The sequence below is a fragment of the Fusarium falciforme genome, chromosome 8 (genome assembly GCF_026873545.1).
Source record: "Fusarium falciforme chromosome 8, complete sequence".
NCBI lineage: Eukaryota > Fungi > Ascomycota > Sordariomycetes > Hypocreales > Nectriaceae > Fusarium > Fusarium falciforme.
In genome coordinates, this window is record NC_070551.1 from 2,391,723 (window position 1) to 2,418,655 (window position 26,933).

At 53.3% G+C, this 26,933-nt stretch overlaps 8 protein-coding genes across 8 annotated transcripts; 5 read left to right on the forward strand and 3 right to left on the reverse strand.

Annotated features, from left to right (window-relative positions):
* Window positions 1-637: 637 nt before the first annotated feature.
* NCS54_01054800 (Hypothetical protein) lies at window positions 638-1,220 on the reverse strand (the record flags this gene model as incomplete). The annotated part of the gene is made up of 3 exons (XM_053155852.1): window positions 1,112-1,220; window positions 855-992; window positions 638-801 (listed from the first exon to the last, which is right to left on the reverse strand). The coding sequence occupies exons 1-3, from the start codon at window positions 1,119-1,121 to the stop codon at window positions 638-640; spliced, it is 312 nt and encodes a 103-aa protein (XP_053011827.1). The 5' UTR covers window positions 1,122-1,220.
* A 1,283-nt stretch (window positions 1,221-2,503) lies between these two features.
* Window positions 2,504-3,149, forward strand: NCS54_01054900 (Hypothetical protein; the record flags this gene model as incomplete). The annotated part of the gene is made up of 3 exons (XM_053155853.1): window positions 2,504-2,681; window positions 2,760-2,896; window positions 2,952-3,149. Exons 1-3 carry the CDS (start codon window positions 2,606-2,608, stop codon window positions 3,147-3,149), a joined length of 411 nt encoding a protein of 136 aa, XP_053011828.1. The 5' UTR covers window positions 2,504-2,605.
* Window positions 3,150-3,864: 715 nt separating this feature from the next.
* NCS54_01055000 (DNA-directed RNA polymerase subunit) lies at window positions 3,865-8,944 on the reverse strand (the record flags this gene model as incomplete). The annotated part of the gene is made up of 2 exons (XM_053155854.1): window positions 3,865-8,707; window positions 8,763-8,944. The coding sequence occupies 2 exons, from the start codon at window positions 8,942-8,944 to the stop codon at window positions 3,865-3,867; spliced, it is 5,025 nt and encodes a 1,674-aa protein (XP_053011829.1).
* A 420-nt stretch (window positions 8,945-9,364) lies between these two features.
* On the forward strand, window positions 9,365-10,883 carry NCS54_01055100 (Hypothetical protein; the record flags this gene model as incomplete). The annotated part of the gene is made up of 2 exons (XM_053155855.1): window positions 9,365-10,217; window positions 10,279-10,883. The coding sequence occupies 2 exons, from the start codon at window positions 9,365-9,367 to the stop codon at window positions 10,881-10,883; spliced, it is 1,458 nt and encodes a 485-aa protein (XP_053011830.1).
* A 636-nt stretch (window positions 10,884-11,519) lies between these two features.
* Window positions 11,520-13,081, forward strand: NCS54_01055200 (Aldo-ket-red domain-containing protein; the record flags this gene model as incomplete). The annotated part of the gene is made up of 3 exons (XM_053155856.1): window positions 11,520-11,554; window positions 11,590-11,987; window positions 12,486-13,081. 3 exons carry the CDS (start codon window positions 11,520-11,522, stop codon window positions 13,079-13,081), a joined length of 1,029 nt encoding a protein of 342 aa, XP_053011831.1.
* Window positions 13,082-16,026: 2,945 nt separating this feature from the next.
* On the forward strand, window positions 16,027-17,286 carry NCS54_01055300 (Hypothetical protein; the record flags this gene model as incomplete). Its single annotated transcript, XM_053155857.1, has 2 exons — window positions 16,027-17,099; window positions 17,157-17,286. The coding sequence occupies 2 exons, from the start codon at window positions 16,027-16,029 to the stop codon at window positions 17,284-17,286; spliced, it is 1,203 nt and encodes a 400-aa protein (XP_053011832.1).
* Window positions 17,287-19,162: 1,876 nt separating this feature from the next.
* On the forward strand, window positions 19,163-22,346 carry NCS54_01055400 (DDHD domain-containing protein; the record flags this gene model as incomplete). Its single annotated transcript, XM_053155858.1, has 3 exons — window positions 19,163-20,340; window positions 20,387-22,237; window positions 22,301-22,346. 3 exons carry the CDS (start codon window positions 19,163-19,165, stop codon window positions 22,344-22,346), a joined length of 3,075 nt encoding a protein of 1,024 aa, XP_053011833.1.
* Window positions 22,347-22,525: 179 nt separating this feature from the next.
* On the reverse strand, window positions 22,526-25,391 carry NCS54_01055500 (General transcription and DNA repair factor IIH helicase subunit XPD; the record flags this gene model as incomplete). Its single annotated transcript, XM_053155859.1, has 10 exons — window positions 22,526-23,875; window positions 23,926-24,023; window positions 24,080-24,410; window positions 24,465-24,581; window positions 24,634-24,887; window positions 24,941-25,072; window positions 25,136-25,155; window positions 25,217-25,226; window positions 25,282-25,322; window positions 25,375-25,391. The coding sequence occupies 10 exons, from the start codon at window positions 25,389-25,391 to the stop codon at window positions 22,526-22,528; spliced, it is 2,370 nt and encodes a 789-aa protein (XP_053011834.1).
* Between the last annotated feature and the right edge of the window lie 1,542 nt (window positions 25,392-26,933).

The following is a 26,933-nucleotide window of genomic DNA, read 5'->3' on the forward strand; positions in this document are numbered from 1 at the left end:
TTCTCTGGTCTCCAGTGAAGGCATCCATGACAAGGGTATTCACGATTGCTATGCCGTGCGCAACCACCAAATGAAACAGGATCATCAGACATGGACGAGACTGGGTGAGTGCTGGTACGCATCGACAGGTCTACTTGCTGGCATGATCAATCATGCCTCTCGCATAGTGATGCTACAATACATGGAAGGACAACTCCCCGGGTAGGTAGTAGGTTGTGGGATACCAACATATCCCGCCGACCAGTCCTCCGCGAGCACACTGCATCGACGCATCGGGCGACAGGGTCCCTACGACCGCGTCTGGCCGGGTGTCACAACACAACAACACAGCCTTCGCGGATGCCAAACAGGTCTACGTGTAGAATGACGCGGTGTGGAGTGAGTGGGAGTGTGCACGCACGAGGCGTGTCAGGGTTCAAGTCACGCGTCACTTCAGTACATGCCATATCAACAGGATGGTCAAGATCGCCACACGGGCATGATTGATTATCCCCAATGTAATCCCCGTTTCCCTTATGATACAGAACACCCAAAAACAGAACCGGACCCAGTTGTCATCATGAACACCCACATGGCGCTGCGCGCCGAGCACAGCGGATCGCAAAGATTCGTAACAGACATGTAAAACAGAACGCGCTTAGCCACCAAAGCCGTAGAGGGTGCGGCCTTGTCGCTTGAGGGCGTAGACAACGTCGAGCGAGGTGACGGTCTTTCGCTTGGCGTGCTCGGTGTAGGTGACGGCGTCACGGATGACACCCTCGAGGAAGGTCTTCAGGACACCACGGGTCTCCTCGTAGATCACTGTTCGGATTGTTAGTCGCGTGCATGTGGAGTGAATTACGGTTGATACATACTGGCAGAGATACGCTTGACACCACCTCGACGAGCGAGACGTCGGATGGCGGGCTTGGTGATACCCTGGATGTTGTCACGAAGAATCTTGCGGTGGCGCTTGGCACCGCCCTTGCCGAGACCCTTGCCGCCCTTGCCGCCTGTTGTGTGATGTTAGCATCGTGTTCTTGGAAGTGTGTGCTGACCTCAAGACGCGTCGCGTCTTGAGAGGTTGACTGGAGAGTCGATGCAAGTGTATGGTTGGGGTGCGGTGACTTACGTCCAGTCATTGTGATGTGTGATGAAGATGTGTTGGGAGAGTGGAAGAACACGCAAGGTGTGTGCGTTGATGGTAGAAGAGTGGTGATGGATGAAGTGTCGAAGTATGAGATGCGGTAAGTGAAGGTGGGAGTTGGCGAGCTTAAGTACGAGTGGGCCAGATTCCAGATCAGTTGCTGGACCCACTTTCTGATCCGGATCCCTGTCCGACGCGATCTGGCAACCAGGCGCGAAAAAAAAAGGACGCGCCGTGCAACGAATTAAAAAAATCAGCGTGTGTCGATTTTTTGAAAGCGGGGCTGTCTGGAGTGTCTGTTTTCGGATGGTCAGGAATTATGCCGCCCACCTGCCAAGTCTAAATCGATATTACTGACATTTAGGGTAGATGAGTTGAAAACACCATGTTTGTCGAGAAGCTGCTTGCTTGTAGTGAGGGATGTGCCATGGTTTATGATTCCTCGTAGATATTTTCGTAGTTGCGACGTCTGATGATATTTCTATATATGTGTTCCTTATTGTTATTCACGTCGTGTTGTTGTTCACTGTTTCAGTCATCTTCTTGGTCTTTGTCATGAACAATCCACTTGATAAAGTGTGCACTTTATTGCAAGAGGCAAGAGAGTTTATTTAGCGATAAACACTCGTGTTAACCAAAATGGCAACTAAATAGACAAAAGTCATTATGCATCGTTTATTGAACATGCCATAAGAATTCAGAATTATTATATTCGCGTTCATTAAGACGGATGACTCGAAAACAACCTTGGCTGCGGTTTACTACCTTCAACATTGTTACTACTACAGCAATCGACCTAAACACATTGATAAGACGCCTCAAGGAGCTCAGAGTCACACGGGCAAGTGGCAATGACATTATGAGTCAAGCCTTGCAAAGGCAGGTAAATGCCACACTCACTCAACGGGTGTACTTGCACGCACAGAGACGTACCGCCTGCAAGCTACCCGTTCCCCAGACTCAAAGTCAAACCACCAGATCCTCCGATCCCCTTTGCCTCTCGCGCCAGAAATACCGTGCCTGGCTGCCTGGCTGACCTTACCCAGCCATTTTTCTCATTGGCTGTTCGTGAGCCCAGAACAAAGGGCGACGACGTGATGTGGAACCTCCCAACCATCTTCGTGGGGAGTGATTTTCTGACCAATCGAAAATCGGCGCGCGTGCAGCTTTTTTTTTAATCAGTCGCGCGCATTTTCCAGAGTGGCAGGCACGAATGGCTGGGGACCCATTTTCCCATTTTCGGTGGGTGATTGCAAAAAAACAACCCAATCAGTAGCGCACGGTCCAACACTGCCTCAGATCAGCCGCGCACGAAAGGTGCACACTACAGGTATTAAAGCAATCCCCCCGCCTACCTTCTCTTCCGACTTTTCCTCCTGCATCACACACCCACTTCAGCCTTCACCCCCACCACAACAACCATCAACAACATCATCACTTCTTCTTCCATCATCAACTTCATCACCTCAGCCTTCAACAATGGCTCGCACTAAGCAGACCGCCCGAAAGTCCACTGGTGGCAAGGCCCCCCGCAAGCAGCTCGCTTCCAAGGCTGGTGAGTCATTTCTCCTCCATCGCCATCTCGACGCGACACGCGTCTTGACTATCACGAACACATACTGACCATCTCCAGCCCGCAAGTCCGCCCCCTCTACCGGCGGTGTCAAGAAGCCTCACCGCTACAAGCCCGGTACCGTCGCTCTCCGTGAGATCCGACGCTACCAGAAGTCGACCGAGCTTCTCATCCGAAAGCTCCCCTTCCAGCGTCTGGTAAGTTCATTTTACATACTCACTCAAGCGACCGCGACTGACACTCGACAAACAGGTCCGTGAGATTGCTCAGGACTTCAAGTCCGATCTCCGATTCCAGTCCTCCGCCATCGGTGCTCTCCAGGAGTCCGTCGAGTCCTACCTCGTCTCCCTCTTCGAGGACACCAACCTGTGCGCCATCCACGCCAAGCGTGTCACCATCCAGTCCAAGGACATCCAGCTCGCCCGCCGCCTCCGTGGTGAGCGCAACTAAGCTGGAGATGTTGGGGTAACTGGGAGGATCACGACTTTGCTTTGACACGAGGGAATATCATGGTTTAGGGGATAATCAAAGGCGTTCGCGAGGAACAAATGCTTTTTCTACAGTTGGGATGTACACTACACAGTCAGCACCATTGGTAGCGACTGCATGCAATTGACCACCGGTCTATGATCAACATCAGTCTCCATCGTGATATGCCTGTAATTACATGACGGGTCGCAGTCCCAACACCTAGATAGTTGCAAACCACAAAGCACAACGCGTCCGCATCACGAGCACCATCACTTTACGCGACTGTACACACAGTGAATGACTTTACGCGTCATCCTGAGATGAACGGGCCTGAAACCCGCGTGCGGAGTGTCACCTTAGTGCTGGCTGATTTCTTCAGGTCATGTGCCCACACGTGTCAGCTGACAGGCTTGGTCAAGACTGTATTATCAACACCACCTCGATGGAGTGCTGCGCCGCTTGTTTGCGAGTTGCCTTGAAGGTCATGGATGAGTCAAACAAAGGCACGATGCCTAGAATGTAGAATGCGGGTCACTGGATGATGGTGCAGACATGGTACGGGTATGGTGCACCTTGGTCTTGAAAGGCAGGTTATCAAGTCAAATTAGACGATCAGAACAATGCAATGAATGCTATTTACTTCGTCGACTACCAAACAAATTGACAGACTTTATCTACACTTTTACAACCCTAATTACGCCAGAGAATCAACATGGTATGTAGGAAGCTGCGCCAAAACATTGAACCCTCCTGTCCCAACCTTTCCAAGCTTGCCCATCACCGACCGACCGCTGGGCGTGGCGAGGTCATCCCAATCGCCGTCGAGCACGGCATCCTTGAGGAACGATAGTGTCGTCTCGAAACTCATCTTGGTGAAGGGGCTGACGTTGCCCTTCAGACCCATTCGGTTGAACGGCGTGAATCCACCGTTCCTCGTCATGTGGTCGCCAATCAGGTTCAGGTGGCGGTTGTCGACCTTGATGCCGTGGGATCCGAAGACACCAGCCAGCTCCTGGACGATGTTGCTGCGAGCCGCCTCAACACCGTATACTGCCAGCACGGCCGCAATGTCGTTGGTCTGGATTCGATGGGGGTCGATGAAATCGCTGTACCTTTGCATCGCCTGTAGGTTCACTCCCGCCGTGTGAATGACGCGGACGCCCTTCTCTTCCACAAAGGTGCAGGCTCCCACGCCGGAGATCTCCTGAACCACCGTCTTCTTGACGGCCTCCTGCACGAGATTGAGCATGAGGACCTTGGGGATAGTCGAGTCAAACTCGAGGGTGAAGCTGCAGTCGGTTCCACTCTTTGCGTCGAATGTAAAGTCCGTGACTTCGGCGTATGAATCCAGCACGCGCTCGGTTCGTGCCTTTGCTGACCAGTCGATGCCATCTTCATCATCATCATCATCAACAGGGGCCATACGCGGGCTACTTCCGATGCCTTCGTCCTCGTCCATATCATCAGCAGCGTCACGTGCCATCTCCTGCTGAACAGCATCATCGTCGTCGTCGTTGGGGCCGTAGGATACCGCCTCGGTCCGGTTAGCCCGCTGCTTGGCATTTGTGGCATCGTCATCGCCTTCGTCATCATCGTCGTCCTCATCCCGGATGGCTTCGGCATTAGGTGCCGCCGTTTCCACCACGCCGGCCTTGACACCGATCTCAGGCGTGGCCATGGTAGACTGACTCTGTCGCTTCTTAATGTCCTTCTTCACAAAAGAAAGAAGACGGTGGAGCAGCTTTCGCTCAACGGCGTCCATGACATCCGAGACACTGATGGCGTACGTCTTCGTGTACTCTTCAGAGGCGAAAAACTTGAGGTCAACCCGGTAAACCTTGGCGGAACCGTACATCTTGCCACGTCCAACCTTCTCCTCGACTGAGATGCTATCCAGAATGTAGCCCAGAGGCAGGACCGAGATGGACTTGGCAAATGTCTCCGCGTCCGCCGTGGACATCTCATCAATCGGGTAAAGGGACATGGCTGGCGTAGAAATCTTGTCACTAGCAGTCATGAGAATTTCCCGCAATCGCGGAATACCCAGAGTGACGTTCTTGGCCGAGTGACCAGCCAAATGGAACGTGTTCAGTGTCATCTGTGTTGAAGGCTCACCAACAGACTGGCCTGCCACGATACCAACAGCCTCGCCGGGCTCGACAAGAGATCGTAGGTACTTCATCGCAAACAGCATCTCGGCATTCTTCCTGTTGAGACTAACACGAGAAAGAGCGAGCTTCTTCTTGTCTGACTTGTCCCGCACCAGACCGTCCTTGTTTTCCTTGAGATAGGAGGTCATGGCTTGGTAGAAATTCTCCGAGGTAGCAAAGGCAGTGGTCGCCGGGTTGAACATGCTGGAGAGTGGGTCCTGAGCCTTGGGGTCATGAGCCTTGACATGCTTGAGGGCCTTCTTCATGTACTTGGCGATGACTTCTCGGTGCTGCCCGAGCCGATCTCCGATGCTAGGGTCGTACTTGAGCTGGGCAGCCTGGGAAGTGACGTTCTCCAGAATGAAGCTGAAGTCGTTCAGATACTTTTGCTTGGTCACATCAAGACCATCCTCTCCATATAGGAACTGGATCATAGAGCCATCGGCATCTCGCACGGTAGTATCGTAGGCGACGGTCAGGCCCTCCATGCCCTTGATGACACATCTCTGCAGATATCCGGATCTGGACGTCTTGACAGCTGTATCGATCAGACCTTCTCGGCCAGCCATGTGATGGAAGTAATATTCCTGAGGACGAATGCCAGTCAAGAAGCGCTGCACGATGTAACCGCCAGCTCGAGCATGAGTCTCGAATGGGTTGAAGCATGGCAGCGACTTGCCGCTGACCATGATAGGCACACGTCTGCCTTCCAAAACTTGCTGACCAAGGTTACAAGAAATCAGGGATGCGTTGACTCGGGATCCCTTTGCACCAGATGTTGTCATGGCCTGCATCTGGTTCTTGGGGAATGGCTTTTCCAGACCGTTGGGAACACATGCTGTCTGAACCTTGTCCGTGATACCACTGAGACCTTCCTTCATCAGAAGATCGAGACCCTCCTGCTTGCTGTCGTCGCGCATAACCTCCTCCAGGCGCTCAAGAAGCAGGGGATCACGGGGACCAGGGTTCTGCTCCAGAGAGACATACGACGAAGCGACGTTGAGACCGACTGTATTGGCAGGTACAAGCGCTTCTCGTCGGGCCTTCTCTCCTTCGGGAGTGAGTCGCAGATCGTCCATACCACAGGAAAAGGCTCGCATGTTGAGGTACCTGGTCAGCAATCTGCCGAGACTGCTGAGCAGCTTACCTGCAATAGCAGGGCCGTAAATCTCATGAACAGCGTGGACAACACCACCCGAACTGGGACCAATCTGTGACTTATCCAGGATTCCAGTAATGAATTCGCCATCCTGGAACAGAACGACACCCTCTTCCGAGTCTTTGCCCCACTGACTGGCCTTGATCTGAGTCTCTGCCCTCATGCAAAGACCGCCACAGTTGGGTGGCTGCATGTTCTTGAGGATAGTGGTGATGACTTGCTTGCCGGTCCACCTGGGAACTGGCCGGATCACGGCTGGGGCGACAAGCTCAATCCTCTCGCCGACGATGTGTCCGCTTTCAGGGCGTAAGGCGTTGTACACCAGCTGTTGATAATCACCGCGGCTGAAAAACGTGTCTCGGTTGCAGAGGGCGACGGACACGGAAATGTGATCCTGAATGAGACCCCGGAGGGGCTTCCCTGCGGTGTAGGACAGGTACTGGTGATCGGTGTCGGCAATCTGAAGGGCTTCGGCTCGGGCAACTTCGTTCTGGGGGAAATGCATGTTCATTTCATCACCATCGAAATCGGCGTTGTAGGTGTTACAGTTGGCGTAGTGCATTCGGATCGTCTTCTCGTTCGGCAGAACTCGTACTCGATGTCCCATGATGGACGGCTTGTGCAGGGTCGGCTGACGGTTCATCAAGACAACATCACCGTTGGTGAGGTGACGATAGACCTTCTTGTTCCTGGTTCGAGCAGCGTTGCTGCTTGTAGGAGCGAGAAGCTGGTTTGCCAGTGACACGCGGTCGTCAACGGACTTGTTTCGAAGGTTGACGATTTGACCGTTCTCATTCTCGATCGCGAAAGCGCCGGGCCACTTGTCCACACCATTGATGACGGCCTGCTGCATGTCGCGGAAGTTATGGCTGGTCACCGGTTCGGGATATGTGAGCTTCTTGGCGAATACAGGCGGAACACCGATTTCGTTGGTCTCGATGTTGGGATCCGGCGAGATGACACTTCGGGCGGCGTAGTTGACTCGCTTTCCCATCATGTTCTTTCTGAACAGACCCTCTTTCTTCTCAAGCTTCTGCTTGATACCGTCTTCATTGCGCTTTGCCGCGGCGCCCTGGACTGGGTTCTTATCCTTGTCAATGAGGGCGTTGACTGACTCTTGCAACTCGGTCCAGGCCTGGTGAAGCTGGTTGACATCTGCTCGCTCTTCCTGGAGATGCGCATGAAGCTGGGCAATTTTTCCGCAACCTCTAAGAATGTTCTTGTACAGCGAGTTCTGTTGAGCCTCCGAGATTTGGGAGTCGCCCGTACGAGCCTCTGGACGGTATCGGTTGGGCGGTACCATGAGGATCGTCAGGAAGAACATGTCCGGAGTAACCTTGGAGGAGCTTCGTGTGGCTGGCTTGGCATTGTAAAGAAGAGCCATCAGTTCCTGTTCCTTGGTGAAAAGCTCGTTCAGGCGTGCTTGGACTTCCATTGCACTGATGTACCTCTGCGGGACGGCAGCAGCAGCGGTGTCGGCGTCGGGCATGTCGATATCTTGATCAGCACCATCCTCATCAGCCTGCGCCTTTTCGCGAGTTGGCGAGCCCACATCCGCAACACCCTCGTCGGATGAATATCCATCCGGCCTCTGCTTTGTCGTAGCTTGGTGAACTCTCGCCATAGCGTCGGCTTGCTTGAAGTTCTTCTGAGCCATCTTGGCCTTCTCCTTGTCTGACAAGGATCTCTCGAAAACCTTGACAAAGCGATCCTTGCGATAGGATGGGGAGATACCGCCACAGCTGGCGCATATTCTCCTCTTGGTGATCTCGGCAAGAAATTCCTTGATGATCTCTCGTCGCATTTCGCTTGCGCCCTCGTGTTTTCCTCGCTTCGTTTCACCTCGCTTGACCTTGATGCCGCGAAGACACTTGTCGACATATCTGTCTCTTGCGCGAGTGACGTTGTCGATGGAATTGCTGTCACCTTCCTCCTCGGCCTCACTTTCCAGTCCTGAAAAGTCACCCAGCTCGATGGCTAGGTCATTCTCGCCAATGGCGCCAACAATGTGCGCTTCCTGAATCAAGCCATGCTGGAGGAGCTTCAGCTTGCACACATACTTGTGCAATTCTTTCTGGGGGAGTCGAAAGCCCTTGCAGTACACGCAGGCGGCTTTGAGGAGTCGATAGGCCTGGTCCATAAACACTGGGTGATAGACAGGGACGGGGAGTTGGATGTGTCCGGCATGGCCGGGGCACGTAGACTGGTTCAAGTTACAAGTTGTGCATCTGCGATCCGCCTGTCAGCTCCCCTCGAAACTCGATACATTGGGCTGGAACTTACGGCGCATCACCCCAAGAACCGAGCGCAGGATCGTACAGACCGCCTGGTACTGGATTGAGGAGGTTGTCGAAGGTACTGTCGTTCTCGATTCGCTTCACCGAAATGGATCGGATCTCCTTTGGCGACAGGAACGTAAACTCGACACTCTCCACCCCGGAGGCGACAGGCTGTGCGATATTCATTATGACGCAGCTGCCGCTCTGTCGAGCGCAAAGAATTGGCAGTTAGGCGACGTCTCCGAGTTAACTGTGAAAGTCCATTGCCCGGTACAACGTGCGAAGTGAAGAGAAAGGTGGTGGGGGATTGAAGCTTGGAACGTGAAAACAAATTTTTGGCGGTGCGGAGTGGCAGAATTTTAGGCTGATCCATGCGCAGTGAATCGCGGCGCGACTCAGTCTCGCCTTACTCCATCTATCATTTACATCATCTACTGAACCTCACATTCCACGCAACGCCATCTTTCTTCAAACCAGCCGCTTTCTGGGCTTGCATCTGACTTCTGCTGAAGAAATCACTGATCGAACGAACGGAATTTCCTGGATCAAGCCTCGCACGGCTGGGGAGGCGTCAAAGCGTCTGTCAACCACCACCACATCCTAGCCATGGACCGTCAGAGCCAGTCCCCCGGCCTTGGGCCGCGCCACGATGCCTCGTCAAGGGTGCAAAAGACGGAGTCAGCTGTCGATAGAATGGCTGCACTCAAGGCTCGTGTCGCTGCAGCGATCGGAACAAGCAAAGCGAAAGGTGGACTGAATGTTGGCCTCCACCCAGCCTTGGAGGATCTCGGATCATGGAAGCCTGCCAATAAATCGAAAGACTCAACACCTTCATCCTCAAGCGCGCGATCAGACAAAGCGCGAGGTCAAGATGGCTTCAAGGCCGGCTCTCTGAGCAAAGAAGGCGGCGAGAATCCGTATTACGACCCTGGCCTTGCGTCGCAATCAAGTGGTGGAAAGGCACGTCAGTCTCGATCACTCGTCTTTAACCAGAAAGGCAAATATATTGCGCAAGCCAATGCTCTGCGTCGGCAGGCTGCGCTCGAGGCGATGAAGAAGAGAATCGCAGAGCAAACCCGAAAGGCCGGTATCGACGAAGATCTCGACGTGGAGCGCAATTTTGTGACGGAGGCTCCTTCGGGAGCTGAATGGTGGGATGAAGGTCTTGTTGCCGGCACGAATTACGACCTAGTGGACGATCCCTCCCAGCTCAAACTCAACACGCCTGATAGCATCATTACCGAATATATCCAGCATCCAGTCGCCCTGGAGCCGCCACAAGATCGCCATGTCCCTGCCGCAAAGCCCATGTTCTTGACATCTAGAGAACAGGCCAAGCTCCGCCGGCAGCGCCGAATGGCAGAGCTGAAGGAAATGCAAGCCAAGATCCGCTTGGGATTAGTGCCCGCACCTCCGCCCAAGGTGAAGAAGGGCAACTTGATGCGAGTTCTCGGTGATGGTAAGTTGAATCCCTATATCGCCACCCTCTGGTCACTGTTCTCATACTCACATGTTTATAGTTGCTGTCAAAGATCCAACGGCCGTCGAAGCACGAGTAAACCGCGAAATTGCAGAGCGCCACCAAAAGCATGTCGAAACCAACGAAGAGAGGAAACTCACCAAAGAACAAAAGCATGAAAAGTTGGCTACAAACCAGCAGAAGGATGCTGACAAAGGAATCCATATTTTGGTTTTCAAGATTGGAAGTCTTGCCAATGGACAGCACCGATACAAGATTGGCGTCAACGCCGAGCAACTGGCGCTCACCGGAACATGCATCATGCATCCAAAATTCAATCTGGTCATTGTTGAGGGAGGTGAATGGAGCATCAAAAAGTACAAGAAGCTCATGCTCAACCGTATCGACTGGACTGAGAACGCGCCATCAAGAGACAAAGATGGAAAGCAGGGGACTGTACGCGACTGGCTCCTTGCTGAAAAGGATAACGGGGAGCTCAAAGACATGTCAATGAACGAATGCAAACTGGTTTTTGAGGGTGAGCAAAAGGCGCGGGCTTTTAGAAAGTGGGGGAGTAAAGTGTGCGAGACAGACGCAGAGGCGAGGGAGGCTCTCTCTCGTACCAAGATGGACAACTTCTGGTCTCTCGCCAAGGGATTTGTTTAGGCAGTTGAGCCTTGATGAAGCTACAAGAATCACGACATTGGGGAATGGGGCAGGCTCCAAGTGAGCCTGCTGCTATTAGTTGCCTGCTTCTCGGATTGGGAGGCTCGAAACAGCGTTCGAGGTGCTGTGCCTCGATGCTCCATACTTCCTCATTTACTGGCCAACATGTTTTCCGATGCAAGACTTGAATGGGCGATGAAAACACGGACGGATACCTCAGAATTAATATAGATGCGCGACCCGGGCAGCCCCTGGTAAATAGGGAGCTCGTGGAGGAGCGTTGGAACCACTCAGTTGGCTGACTATTGATTGAATCTCAATGGCTAGACCTCATACTTTGCTTCACCCTTGACAATTTCGGCTTGGGAGCCGATATCAATTGCCGCCTACGATCTCGGATCACGGAGTCGGTTGAGATAGATTCCGCTGTGGGGTTTGTCTCGGTCTCGGAACCGGAATGAGGGGCGCTTGTGCCTTGTGAGTCAACTGGTTAGTCAATGATCTTCGAAGCAAGTCAAGTATAGAAACCAAGAGCATCGCAGTTGAGGCGACCTTTCTTTCCCATTCACATGTCGTCTACGGATAAGCCACGAGACAACCAACAAACTGACAGGGGCGCAATCACAACAGACCAAGATGGAATACACAAAGCGGGTAACCTTCCTATTTCGGTGACTGGATCTGAGTGCTGACGGACTGTTGCCAGACTCGGCGAGAGTGGTCTCAAGATCTCCAAGATCATCATGGGTTGCATGGTCTTTGGTAGTTCCAAGTGGGAGGGATCACCGTGGACCCTTGACGAGGAAGAAGGTCTCGAGCTGCTTAAAAAGGCATATGATCTGGGGATCAACACTTGGGATACAGCTGATTTCTACTCCAACGGCGCTTCCGAGGAGATTGTCGGCAAGGCCCTTAAAAAGTTCAATATTCCTCGGAGCAAGGTGGTCATCCTCAGCAAGGTTTACTTTCCCATCGCGGAAGGCGAGGGAACAAGAGTTCCAGTTGTGAACGATGGACCGACAGTGAACCAGATGGGCCTTTCCAGGAAGCACATCTTTGATGCTGTTGACGGAAGCTTGAGGCGCCTTGGATTAGACTATATTGGTGAGTGAAGCTGGATGTGCCCCTCTCCGGCCGTCGACGAACCATCCATTTGACGGCTGTCAACCATCCCGCCAAGAGTTGTTAGCAGCCTTCCAATGTGGTGGGCAATTGAATCCTGGCAAGCGGCCAGGATCCAACATTGACGGTCCGAGTGGAACCGTAAAAGGCTGCCACTCTCACCACGGCCCATGGCATTCCTAAAGCAGAATTCTCTGCAGGTGATAGCAACAGGGGGGATAGAAGAATCCTAGAGGTGATTGTGCCAGTGCACCTTTCCCCCCTCATCCCGCTCCACTTGTCAGAGTCTCGACTTTCCCACCTGAACTGTCAAGAGCCGCCTCTGTGTTGGGACCTCGTGTCCTCTGGGCTCGGGAATTGCGATTTTGGGTCTGGTTGCACCTCGGCTTCTGCGAGGAATCATTGCGCACATGACGATTACCCTATTCACAGGCCAAACGAGACCCTATCCTGACGACATTAGCTAATGTTACCCATTAGACGTCCTCCAGATCCATCGTCTGGACCGAGAAACGCCCCCAGAGGAGATTATGCGAGCTCTGCACGACGTGGTCATGTCGGGCAAGGTGCGGTACATTGGAGCCAGCTCCATGTATGCATGGGAATTCGCCCGACTGCAGCATATCGCCGAGCTCAAGGGATGGACCAAGTTCATTTCGATGCAGAACTTTTACAATCTGGTCTACCGAGAGGAAGAGAGGGAGATGATCCCCTTCTGCAAGGCCACAGGTGTGGGCGTTATCCCCTGGTCTCCCATGGCTCGTGGCCTCCTCACTCGGCCCTGGGGTACAGGCGAGAGCAGCCGTGCCTTGAACGACAAGCATGCCGCGACGTGGAACGCAACGGCCAGTGGGGAGGTCGTGGGACGCGTTGAGCAGTTGGCGAAGAAAAAGGGCATCAGCATGGCCGTGCTCTCGACAGCGTGGGTGCTGTACAAGGGATGCTGGCCGATCCTGGGCATGAACAAGCCCGCGCGGATCGAAGAGGCGGTTGAGGCGCTCCGTGTCCGGTTCACAGATGAAGAAGTCAAGTATCTCGAAGAAGAGTACAAGCCGCGAGCCGTCCAGGGGCATTAAGCTCAACCACCCTGCCCTGGTTCGTGGCCACTGGGGGCGGGCGCGTAGCTAGCGAAGCAACCTGGAAGACGGGCATCGGGTCAATCCATGAATGAAAGAAATGCATTTACCCTGTTTCGTGAGCCTCTTGTCGGAACTCTGGCGCCCCGGCGGCAAAAACTGGTGCGCCTAATAAGCTGTCATCAAGGGGACCCTTGAACGCTCGGACGGGCCTTTCTTGCTTGGCCTTTGCCTACTCGGGCAAACTGGTCGCGACTTTACCTCGTAGGTCGTAGACCAGTGGAGGCCATGGAAGCGGGAGAGTAAGAAAGAAGAAGGACGAGCCAAGTTGTGTGTTAGTAAAGGGCGATTTTTCCGTGGATATCCTGGACGCAAGCCGCCTGGATGGCCAGGTAGTTGACTATGGAACGCGCGGCCGTGCCCCAGATGCGCCTCTGAGTCTGTTTAAGCGCGTTTCTCATCTCTCGTGGCATGATCAAGACAAAGTGTCGTCAATGACAAGTTTGTTACTCAGCCCCTGCGTGTTGGACGCCGCCGATGACAGATTGCAAATGTCGATGCTCAGACGGCAGCCGACACATGCAAGGCATCCAATGCTGCAATGCGAAACGAAGGAAGGATTGAAAGGACCGGGCCGACGCTATAAGGCTATTCGCGTGTAAGCATCGGGAGGCTTTGAAGCCGTCCCGTTGCCTAAGTTAAGCCCTCCGGGTTGCATCCAGGAGCGCCTATGATGGATCTTTGCAATTGTCCAGGACAACATTGAGGCTGGGCACAGGTGAAGTCTTTGATTTGACGTCTGGCGGAAGCACGCGCACTGTGGGCAGACGCGTCTCCCCGCTCACCCAGCGTGCCCAGCTCGTCAACCCTCGGTCCCGGTTTGTTGGAGGGCATCCAAGTCCGTACTCGCGCGACCTTGTCGACACTGTCTCTGTGTTACATCTCCCCCTCCTAAAGTTCCTGGCCCGCTTCGCCCGCTTCCACTCTAAATTACTCCGTTGGTCGGGATGGGATTGCTTGCTGGACCTCCACACATCTCCAGACCGGAGTAGCGGCCCTGTCGAACTAAACCGCAAGCTGCTCTCACCGGTAGGACCAGGGACCCCTTCTCCCCTTTTCCTCTGCCTTCTTCTTGGCCTCGAACATGTCTGTCGTACAATATCGTATCGGCTCTTCGGATCTAGCCCGGCCTTGGTCTTGGCTTTTTCCACGCCCTGGCTTGCACTGGCCCGGACTCGCACGAGTCGCACGAGCTGCACCGCATGATCCGTTGTTCTCCCTGCTCTTAAAGCCCCTGGCCATTTGCCCGCAATGACGGCTCTTCCGCGATCCGTGGGTTGATCGATGCATGCCTGTTGGACCAAAAACCCCGCCAGCGCAAGGTCCAAGTGGTTCCTGGCAGACATGGCATGGCGCGAGGGTCTTGTTCGCTGCGTGGTGCTGCGCAGCGCAGCGCAAGGAAGGATGCTCTTGAGGAGGACAAGGTTGGCCGGGCCATGGTAGCCGTTTTGCTGGGGGGTCCAAGACGGATCTGGATGTAATCCATGACGCCAGGGCCTTTGGAGGCAGGCCTTGACTTGAACTGGTCCTCGTCCCATCACAGCGTCGGCCGATTTGTCGACAGGGAAATCCTTGCGATACGCGCGCTTTAGACGCAGTCACCACCTCTCACAGGTCCCGACAGTCAGGCACGCATCCTTTCTCAGCACACACTTACGGTGGTGGTAACTCTGAGAGAGCATGGGCCATGCAAATGCAAACCTAAGGGGGGGCTGTGCGTGCGCGCAAGCAATGGGAGTGCGTGCTCTCGGACGGTTTTGAGGGTGTTGGTTCTTGGGGGTGGAGAACGGTCCGGCTTCACTATGGGACGATGGCATCACTCTCACAGGACCGACAGGAACCATGAAGATTCTTTCGACGCACGCACAACCGCCGTCACCATCCAAGCCCAAGCACAAGCTCCGCCCCGTCTTCCCTTGGATTCCTCATGTTTTGATACTGCCGATATACGACCCCATCCCTGCCCCCGTCCCCTTTCCCCAGTGCAGCGCAGTGCAGTGCGTGCTTCCCTTCTAGGGAAAACCCTTGCCTCGACGGAATGCGGCCCTTTATACCTTGGCTCATTCACACCTAGGGTAGTTGGTGTACACAGAGTCTATTCTGGGCATCCAACGGCCGTAATCGTGTCAAGCCAAGGCCAGGCACACCCCAGTCCGTCCAGAATCGATGGACGAGTGACAGCAAACGGCCCTGGCAACACCGTTATCTCCCTTAACCCATCCGAGAGATCTATCAAGCCCAAGATGGCCCAGCCCCATGGTTGGCGAACGGAACCCTTGCCTAGGTCTCATTTCGCTCTCTTTTCCGGCCCCGTCACCCGCTTCTCGACACCTTCCCAGTGAGTGGCTCTAGTGCCCGCGAACGCCAAACCCTCCTCTCCCCACCACCGACTTGCCTGTTTCCTCAACCCCCATGTAGGCGGAGCCTGATCCTTCCTTCGACCATGCTCGTCTGTGCTGTGTTTAATTCATCGAAGGCGGCTTGCGTCGTTAAACGGGAGGCTCCGTAATCGACATTCCCTGTACAGTACTGGACAGACAGTACACAGACTACCTATCTACCTACCTTACTCGCTCACTCGCTCGGTCTCTCTCTCTCTGGCTGATCTCTTCTTCTGTTGCCACCCTCTGTTGTGTCGGCCGTCTCTTGTTCTCGACTCCCCCGTCTTGACCGTGAATCGAAATATTTATCCAACTGCTACCCCATTATGGGGTTCCCAGCTTGGTCGATGAAACTCCCCTCTTCGCAATAGTCCACTGCCATCCGCGGCCTTGTTGCTTTCCAGGGCTCCGTTCCGTTGCTTGCTTGCAGAAGGTGTATGGCTCTCGAGACCCTGGCCAGCCCACGGCTTCTAACACAGCCCCGCGTCATCCAACAACATCAACATGTACCTTACACCTCCCTCGACATCAAACTCCCCAGCATCGCATCATCGTCAGTTCCTTGAGCTTGGTTCCTCGAGTTCTGACACTTCACGACTCTCAGAGGGACCGGCGCCTGGCTATCACTCCCCACTCCAACCAGTCGTTTCAACAAACGAGTTGGAATCATCTCCCGATTCAGCTTCACCTTGCTTCAACCCTCGCTGGCTCTCAGGCCCAAACACTCAGCTTCTATCACCGCCTCCCATGGATCACAGTAGTGCCGCTTGGGTCACCCCGGACGGCCTTGTGGCGGCAACTTCGTCGACACCTTCTAGTTCGGTGGAATCTGATGCTCTGGGTTCCGAGTTTAACACCTTTGCGGCCTACGAAACCTGCCTTCCCACTCCGTATCAAACCCACGAAGCCTACATGCCGACAACACGAAATCCCGCAGTTCACCACCCTCTCCCACCCTCGAGTAGCCACTCTGATCGAGGACCAGCGATAGCTTCTAGGCCTCCATTCGAATACTTGCAGGATCCATCTAACCCCAGATTCAGGATGGAAGGCTCCGTTAGTAGCTATTGCCAAGGCTTTGAATCGCCGTCCTACTCAGCCCCCGGACCAGCTAGTGCGGCCTATCATACAGACGGAACACCTTTCGCCCCGAACCTCCAGTCGGACTTGAGTGGGGGGGCTGCAACAAGCTGGCCAAAGCAGGACTACGACGTGTCTCAGTTTTACCAGAGCGCACAAGCCCAAATACCCGATCTTGGCCAGGATAGGCGCATGTTGAAAACCAACAAGGTGAAGAGACCTACACGGAAACATACCTCAAAGGAGGAAGCAAACTTTCAGTGCGAGGTCAAGGGTTGTGGGAAGTTCTTCAGTCGCAGCTACAACTACAAGTCACATCTGGAAACTCACGACGAGAAACGGGAGTATCCGTTCCCATGCACCGTTGATGGGTGTACAAAGAAGTTTGTGCGGAAAACCGATCTACAACGACACCACCAGAGTGTTCACATGAAGGAGCGTAACCACAAGTGCGACTACTGCGGGCGTCTTTTTGCTCGCAAGGATACACTTAGGCGGTAAGTTCAACCTCGTTTTGCGACAATCTCTTGTATGGGTACTGACGGACTGGCCAGGCATATGGAAGACGGTTGCTCAAAACGATTCGACATCGGTACCCTAAACCTCCAAAACCCAGGTTTCACAGGACTGGGTCTAGTAAACCAACCAGGACCATCTGATTCGAGTAATCGTCGTGTCGTGTAGGCAGAGAGACTAGCCAGTGTCCCGCCTCCCACTCGGAGTCGCCATCAGGAGTTGACGGTCTTTTGGCCGTGGCCGTTACCGAGTTTGGCTGGACACTTCGACCAACCTTTTCAGCCCCTATAGGGTTTCTCATCTTGATTATCGTGGCGATCTTTTCGAACCGTGGCCATCTGTATCTGGAATATTTCCGACCGCATTGTGTGTTCCATTGCCTTGGGCGGCGGGATATCCAATCACCGCGACGGACGTGATACTTTCTCTCAGCATCTGTTGAATGCTTAACGTTATATGGAGAGAACCCGCCAGCATTTTCCAGAGAGACTTCAAGGTACCCAGACTAACCCGTCGAGTTCTGACTTATTGTTTTGCTGGGCGTCTAGGTTCGCTGACTGATGATAACATAGGAATGCATCCAGATGATTGGAAGGTTGGAATAGTCGGGAGTTTATATGCCGATTCCAGCTGGAGTACGTCTGGGGTACCGAGTGAAGTGATGCCAGTTCCAGTAGCCTCCTGTTGGCAGGATACGAAAGCTCCTTCAAGGGCATCGGGGTCGGCTTCAGGGGCGGCAACCGTGGCACACCATCCAGATGCCTACGCTGCTCTACGTCTGGGCAATGCATGGCATCCTTTGACATTGGCAAAGTGCAGCCCTTACTGACGTCAACGATACTACAACATCCCGATTGCCTACCCGCTGAGAGGACCTCTCCGGTTGGATCGTGCGACGAGATACGATACATCTAGAAGCAAGATAATGACAAGGTTCTACGCTTAAATATGGGGACGAGCATTCAAGATGCGGATCTGTGCAGCTTCCCGCTGTTTGGCGAATCGCGACATCCTGGTTTCCCGGTTTCAGCCCAGCCATCAAGATATGCGTCCTCCCTCGAAGTAATCGCGCCCGAATCGTGGGGCTGTATTTCAGGCACGGGTTGAATCGGCATCTGGGGATGGCACTGCTAATGCTTTCTTACCATATGTCTTACAAAGGGACATTGAGGGGAGGGCTGGGTAGGGAATGAAACGTCAATGCAGATATGTGAGTGTCCAACAACGGACCGGGAAATTAGATGGTAATGAAAATGTGCCCATTGTTGTGAAGCTACAACCATGGTCATGTCACCTTTCAGCTGCACGGCCGGGCCATTTCTTAGTAGAGTTTCCCGGCTGTTCTTGAATGAAATACGACTTTAGAATCACGGCGACCTCGAGTTGTTGTTGGGCATCATCGTCTTGGAGCGTGAAGTGTCCCGTCTCGACCAAGTATCTTGAGTCCCTATTTGCGGGCAGTCTCTGAAGCTAAGTTAGTGACATCCATGCCTGACCTACGTGGCAGCAGGGCATCATGCATGTGATGTTACTAGGCAGCGCGTTAGTTAGGAGGAGCTTTGATAGGACCCATCGATGAAGGTATCGGGGATGTTCTTGGAGGCTCGTTTCAGGTAGAGTTTGCTGTCAAGATAGGCGAGAAGATACATATCGTCTTAGCTAAAGTACCTGGCAGGGACCCACAATATTAAGGCAGAGAGACTGTCCAGCACATCCCCACGTCATCGAGCCCAGGCTTGACCGGAGGTCGGTGAACCACCAAGCCTCAGGCTTCCGTCTACCGCCGTCCACTTTCCGTGCCCTTCTTCCGTTGGCATTCTTTTCCCTCCCCTCCCCTTGCTCACCATCTGACTGCGTGGACGGCAAGCCACGAGTCTTTGTGCTGCCTTCCCTCTATGGCCCAGTCGAATTCTACGCCGCATACGCCAGCCCCGAGAGGCCCAACCTGACCCCGACGCTGCGATCGAGACCCTGCAGCCAGTTTTTTTGCTGTCGTGCAGCTCCTGGCTTACCCGTCTGAGATATACTCCCAGCGACCGCCATCATGGAATGCGACAACCATACATACGGCGCCAAGTGTCGACTGGCTCCCGTTGCCCGCGTCCGGCGAGAAGACGATGTACCACTCGTCGAGGCACAATTCTTTTACTCGTCCCTTATTCCCATCGACGACCCCCTCTCGACATCCTCGACCATTAGTACCGATGCGAAGACGAGCAAGGGTCAGGTGCGGCCCTTTTCGAGGGGTGACAATAATGCCCTCGAGAAAGCTTGGTTGAGTCTCATGTCTGAGAACGACCGGCGAGCTCACCAGGATGCGTGGAAGGACCAGGGTCGGCCGTCTCAATTCGATGCGAATAAACTGGCCTCGCTTGTTCAAGCCTTGACGACAAAACACTGGGAAAGACATCGGGGAGGCTACCACCCCCAGGATGTCACTGTGCCAGCTGGCAATGTCATACCCAACACTCCGGTGCCTGCCTGTTGTTCCGAGCTGGTGCTTGACGTATCGGAGGAGCTTGAAGCAACCTTTTGCTCTTTGGCTAGAAGGAATAACACTGCCTTGAGTGTTGATGAAGTGACCCAGCAGATTGTTCTTGGGCTTAGTCGCCTGAAAGAGCAGGCAAGCAGTGCGATCGAGCCTCGGCCATCCTCAGCGGATATACCCTCCAGTCGTCCAGGATCTTCTTCTACAACCAATGCGAACCATCCTATTGCTAGGATCTCGAAGACACCGACCGAGTCTCGTAGCACGAAACGTCGATCTACCGTTGGCGAAACCAATCTCAGAGCCAGATCCCTCTCGTTGTCACAAGTCAAGAACCGGACCCCTCGCTCCCAGACGCCCGTCGGCAGTCCAACTGTTGCTCGACCGCCAGGCTTGGATGATGGAATATCAGGGAAGCCCTTTGTACGAGTAGGCATCCCAGAAACACAATCCGAGCCTGGTTCTGTCCCGTTTGCTCAAGCCGGTGGTGTATTGCGGGACGTTGGCCAGCCCCGAGATCAGACTGAGACGGCAAATGAAGTGGATGATGCTTCTCAAGCAGCAAAAGCCGCTGACAAGCCAGCGACGGAAGCCTATCGACCCAGCGTTGCTGAAGTTGCGGTCGGGGTATCAAGACTACACATGGTTTCGTTGCCATCTCTCCAGATGAAGCCGATTTACTGGTCTCCTGTCAACGACGTCGCTGTTGTAGCTCGGGCAACATGGTTTTATAGGTATGGATTTATAACATTCAAGAAGACTGTCGCTGACCTGACATAGGGACACCATGCTTCCGATTCCACCGATTGTGGCGAACCAGTTGGAGGCTGGCTACCATGAACTTCGACCATGGACGGAAACTTGGAGCGATGAACTACGATGTGCCATCGATGTTGGCCCATTGGGCGAGGAAAAGGTGTCCCACAGGCTCTGGCCCAAAGAGTCCGAAATAGGCTCTGCTGATGAAGTTGGTTTCCCTGAGCCAGCTATCCCAACTGATCCGTTCTGCGCTGCTCGCTGTTTTCGTGGCGAAGCGGCAGCTGAAGGATCCATTGGCCCAGCTGCTGTCGATAGAAGAGCCTCAGGAGAGTTTCAGCCCCCAACACGACCTTTCTCCAACTATCACGTCATATATAAGAATGCCACCGAAGCGTTCCTCATGAAGCCAAGCCTGAAACCATCGGCATATTATGGAAGACGACCCGTGTTGAAGATTATGAAGGGCGTGACTGTTGGTGTCCCTGTTGTCCGAGGCTTCAACAGAGCAGCCTGGGAGCGACTTCATCATAAGAAGCAGACCCCGAACAAACCGGGTGTATCGGCAGCCGATGAATCACATGAGAGCAGTGGCCAGGACGTGTGCTCCGCTTGCAAGGCAGACAAAGAGAAAGGGCAAGTTACTGACTTGATTCTCGTCGCCCATGGCATCGGCCAGAAATTCGCCGAGAGGGTGGAGAGCTTCCACTTCACTCATGCCATCAATGGCTTCCGTCGTGCTGTTAACATTGAACTACAAAGCCCTGTGGTCAAGCAGGTACTCCGTGCGGACCAAAATGGACTCATGATTCTTCCGCTGAACTGGAGGATGGGTCTCTCGTTCGAGGATGGAGGGCCAATGAGGGAGGAAGACAAGGCAGACTATACCCCCGAGGGCTTTGGGCTCAAGGACATCGAGCCTGATACCATCCCTGCTGTTCGCAGCATGATATCGGATGTCATGTTCGATATCCCCTTCTACATGTCCCATCACAAAGGAAAGATGATCAAGGCTCTCGTGTCTGAGGCAAACCGTGTCTATCGACTCTGGTGTCGCAACAACCCAGGCTTTGCCGAGAACGGGCGCGTCCATCTCATCGGACACTCGCTGGGTAGCGCCATGGCTCTTGAGATTCTGTCAAATCAGCCGACCTCTGTACCTAGACTTGACTTGTCCCGCAAGGAGCCCGAGACACGTTTCTTCGAATTCGACACCAGGAACCTCTTCCTGGCAGGCAGCCCGGCTGGGTTCTTCCTGCTTCTTGAGCGTGGCACGCTCATGCCTCGGCATGGGCGAATGAAGCCTGGTGCTGACTCGAGCGATGTCGTGGCCAAGGATGTTGTCGGCGAAGCTGGCACTTTTGGCTGCCTGGCTGTCGACAATATCTACAATATCCTCGCCAAGGAGGATCCCATCGCGTACTTCCTCAATGGTGCCGTTGATCCCATCTACGCGGCGAGCCTCAAGACAGCCTACGTTCCGAGCATAGCGGGCTCCCTGTGGAAGTCAGTCGGCGCAGCCATGCGGAACGTCGTGCCAGGCATGGCCCCTGCCCCAAACCCGCTGGCCCCAGAGCCAGAGAGGCCGTCAACTATCCGTCTCCCCTCCCAGCTTGAGCTCGAGGTTCACGACTTTACGCGAGAAGAGATTGCCGAGAAGAAAGCCTTCCTGCTCAACGACAATGGGCAAATAGACTGGTACCTCCGCTCTGGGGGCGGTCCCCTGGAGATCCAATACCTGAACATGCTCAGTGCACACACAAGCTACTGGACGAACCACGACTTTATCCGCATGCTTTGTATCGAAATTGGGAGAGAGCCGGGTCGGGCTCACACTCTCCCTGCTCTGAGGGCCGTCAAGGCTGCGAAGAGACTGTTGGTGAAATAAGATGGCGTATTCGTGAGGCCGGTGAGACTGTCGACTTTCTTTTTATCTAGCAAGGCGTGGGAGGATCAGGCAATTGGCGTTCTGGTTCTCTTTTAAAACAAAGCAACTTAATGGATTTAGTTAGACTTCTGAGTTTGGGCAGAGATACAGCATAGAGGACACCCCTAGATGGCAGCAATGGAGCGCTCGATTATTCTAATACTATGTTACAATTTTGCACAATTTTGGCCCCCCTAATTCTATCCTGATATTTTCGACCCAAACGAAAGAGAAATCTAGAAACCATCCATCTCCATCATGTCCTGATCGAGCTCCTCGTCGTCATACTCGTATTGGTTGATAGGTGCAGCCGACTGAGGCTTTTGCGCAGCTTCCTCAAGTTCCTTGATCCTCTCCAGATCCATCTTCTCCTTGTGCTCCATCAGATCCTTGTACCCCCAGGTGCTGATGCCTTCCTGGTCCTTAGCTCGGAAAGGCTGTGCCATGGTTCTCAAGAATCGTCTCGCACTGCTGACGGCCATGTCGGTGCTCAGGTTGACGTCCGCCTCTTGAAGGCCTTGGTTTATCCACTTGGGAAGTTGAGTTCGTTTCTTCTGGAATCGGCGATCGGCGAGAACCATGATACCGTAGTCATCCTTGCCACGCAAGACTCTGCCCAGGCACTGCGCTGCGTGTCGCATAGCGTCGAAGGACAGGAAGTCATTCTCCTTGATGCGGTATGTTTCTCGTAAGAATTGCAGTCTGGCCTTGAGGATTCGTGACTCGGTGTACTGGAAGGGAACTCCAATACACAACACGGTACGACCATATTGATGGTCGAAATCGATACCTTCCGAGACCTTGCCACGCGCGACGCAAAGTAGAACGGCTCCTCTGCCGTTGCAACACGCGGTCCGATACGTCTCCAAAGCGAGCGAAGTCTCCTGGGCGTCTGGTGTCTCAACTAGAATCAGTTTGTACTTCCACACCTCATCGAGGATACCCATTCCTTGCCACATGCTGATGATGGACTCCATGTAGAGATACGAGGGGAAGAAGACAACCATGCCATCAGGTGTAATCTTGGCGAACTCGGTCAACAAGTTACCGTAGTTTCTCACCACACTGGGCTCGTTTCGGACCTGGAAACTTGTCGATACGGATGCCTGATCACTACCTCTGGTGACAATCATAGGCAAGAATGATCTCCGTGCAAGGGTCATGCTGTATGACTCTTGGATGACTGTGGAAAAGTCAAGCATCTTGGGATATATTTCGAGCGGCGAGATGGTACCCGATGTGATAATAACAGAGTAGAATCTCTCGAACACAGGCCGAATAGCGATAGCCGCATCAAGGCAGGTGAAATGAAGAATGGGGTTCGGGACTTCCGCTGTGTCCGATTCGTAGGGCTCGAGAATGAGGAGGAAACCTTTCTCATAAGTAGACACCAAAGTCGCAAACGTTGCGACCTCTTGAAGTGGCTGGTAATCCTCGATATTGGTAAGCTCGAGGGTCCTTACCAGCGATGTAAGTCGCTCCGCACAGAATCGGAGAGGCTTCTTCTCGATGAAGGTATGCTCCTTCAGATGAGCTAGGAAGGACGGTGGTGTTTCCGAAATAACCTGGCGAACCTTCATCCTTGTCTAATACAGCGTTAACTCCTACTTTGCAGTGGGATGAGGTGGCCAACTACTTTCAAATATTCGATGAATCTCTTGAGGAAGGCAACGAAGTGCTCAGCTCTCCTGATATTTCCTGGCACGGCTTCTTGGAGCAGATCTGCAGGGAGGGCTACAATATGATTAACATGCGTTGGCTTGAGAATTCACACGCGAGGTGAAGCCTACCAGGGTTTGCCATGAAGGCGTCTTCTTGACGGGCTTCGTCCGCATCGCGGAGCCCCTGCACGAGCTTCTGATATTCGTTCTGTAGCTGCTCCTGATCTGTGTCGCGCATCTGCGCTATCCGATTCTCCAGATTTTGGGCACCACGAGTCGCTTTGCGCAACGAATCTTCCGTAATGTCTGTGCTCAGGGACTCGATGCAGACATTGTCGATGTTGTGAGCCTCATCGAAAACCACAATGCAGTCTTTAGAGAAGTCCTTCGACACTCTTTCGGCGATCTTTGGATCAAGGAGGTAGTGATAAGAGAAGATGACGACGTTGCAATATTGCATCTGGAACATCTTTAGTACAAGACCACAAGTTTGCGAGTCTTAACTGGTACTGACCATGCGCCGCGCAGTGAAGTAAGGGCACTGCTTATGTTCCTCACCATACCGAATGATATCGTCAAAGGACCAGACACCGTTGGGGATGAGGTTGTGAGGCTCAAGAAGATCGAGGTTCTGTGTCATATTAGTACAACGGAAGAGAAGGCAAAAGATGACGCAAACGCACATCGTGGTAGACGCAGACATCTACATTCTCACCCCGGTCTTTCTTCTCTTTGACGAAGCCGGCTGTAAGGCTTCTGCAGCGAGCATCAACAACAGAGCCACTCTTCTCTCGTTTGACTGATGGGTGAAGACACAAGTTCTTTCGACTCGTCAAACCAAGGCCACGAAACTCTTCCTCGTAACCGAGCTCCTCAGCCCTGTACTTCATGAGAGACTTTAGTTCGACCAATGCCTTTTCGATCTCAGACATGGTACCTTATCGAGCCGCATGTCAGTAGAAGGAGGGCAGAGGAGGAAAGGTGACATACGAGAGCAGTAGATGAGCTTTCGCTTTTCTGGCATGTACTGCTGATACGCCACGATGAGCGACAACAGAGACACAGTTTTGCCAGTACCCGAAGGCATCTCTAGGACACAGTGACCCCCAGCATCCAGAGTTTCTGATCAGAAAGTGACAAGGTTAGTAACTGATGGCTTGGAGGTGAAAAGAAAGGACGAAGTACTTTTGAGATCGCACATGTAACTGAGGGCATGGCATCATTAGCTTCATTGATGAATTGAATTATAAAGCATCAAGAACTCACGCATATTGCTCTAGATTTGCGGCAGTTAGTATCTAATGCAGTTGGGCGAACAAGCTGGGTCATACCTGGATATATCCTGGGGTAGGGGAATAGCACGGGCAAGTCACTGAAAAGTGTGAGCAAAGAGAGGAAGCACGGGAAAATCGGAGCGACCATACTCGATGTTGAACTTCATGATGGCTCAAGATATGATCACCGGGGCATTCCCTCGGCGAGCGATCGTATCGTGGGTGATGGTGATGGACGATTTCGGGGCTAGGCAGAAGACGTGAGGCGTGACGGAAGGCTTTGTGATGAAAGCGAGCTGTCGCGAAGTCACGTGGCAGAGAGCCGATGTCACCGAGCGTTTCTCGGTGTGGAAACCCTCGGTGTGTGGGACAAAGCGTGCAAGGATGAATGGTTTGAGCAACTGATACAGAACCCGGCACGGAACATGCTAGGATTAGGGTTATCTCATAGGCGCAGCACACAAGAACTTGGAAGATAAAGAATTTAGTAGAAATAATTCACTAGCAGACATATTCTTCGCTGTTCCTTGTTTCGCCTATCTCGAGACTGCGAGATTGGCTCAACAACGTCCTCTGTAGGTGTGCCAGGTTTTTAGAAACCACTCCGTATCGGATGAATGGGCAAGCGTTTTAGTCTTTTGCCCATTGGTTCGGCCATTAGCGCGGTTACTCTAGTGGAGGTTGAGCTGGCCCTGAAAGAACCTGTCGTTGTTTATGGTTGCTAGCCCCTGATAAGACATGTAGTAGTCGACAAGTGAGATCTGGAAGAGATAGCGATATCAAGATCTTCTGAACCTGGTTGCAAGGGAGTGAGGGGCTGATGCAACATCACCAAGGAGGCACTTGACGTTGGTGTACTGGTTTTAGATGGCCATGCCTTTTAAACATGTCTGTGGTATGGTGCTCATTGTCTCCCTTCAACTAGAAAATACAGTAGGCCTGACTAGATTGGTCAACGCCGGTCTCAAGCAACTCGCACTTGGCTCTGGGAAGACAGGTCGATCTGGCAACGACATGCCGGTAGTTCGTGATGTTACGCTACTAAACTAAGGGGACGCTTGTGGGATACCGGGGCCGTGGGTTTAGGTGGGGAGTCTGGAGAAGGGCGCTTGTCCAGCCAGCTGATTGTCAGGACGTTTTTGATCTTGTGATGCGGCTCCTGACGTTAGCACACCTAACCCAAGAGTATTTGCCGACTCTTTGTCATGATCTGTGCGTGCGCGGGGGACAATAGTGTAGCTGCTGCTGCGGGGTCTGCTTCGACATAGCCTCGTTATGTCTTACATACTCGACCATGGATGAATATCCCCGTCAGAGTTCAACACTAGAGCACAGTGATTCCTACCTAATGAGCAAGTTTGAGTTAACAAGGATTTGACACAAGACTCAGACATCGCACAGAACCGCACAAAGATCAGCATTCGGCGACGACGGAGCAACTCAAGCGCTGGGAGTCATGTATCAAACTCCCAGTTGGTAAGAGACGGTTGGTGTTTATTCGTCGAGTGGAGAAGGCAGGCATGGGAGCCCCCCGTAGCGCATCGCGCTAATGCACCGGCTTTGTCTTGACTTTGTCCCGTAGGAGCTGTCTCCATCTCCCTGAAGCGTCACCTCACATTACCTCGCCTCACAGCTGGCCTCACATTGATACAACATCGCCTCACTTCTTCTGGTCCACGGGTGCACTGATCGAGACCCTGGTAGGCCGT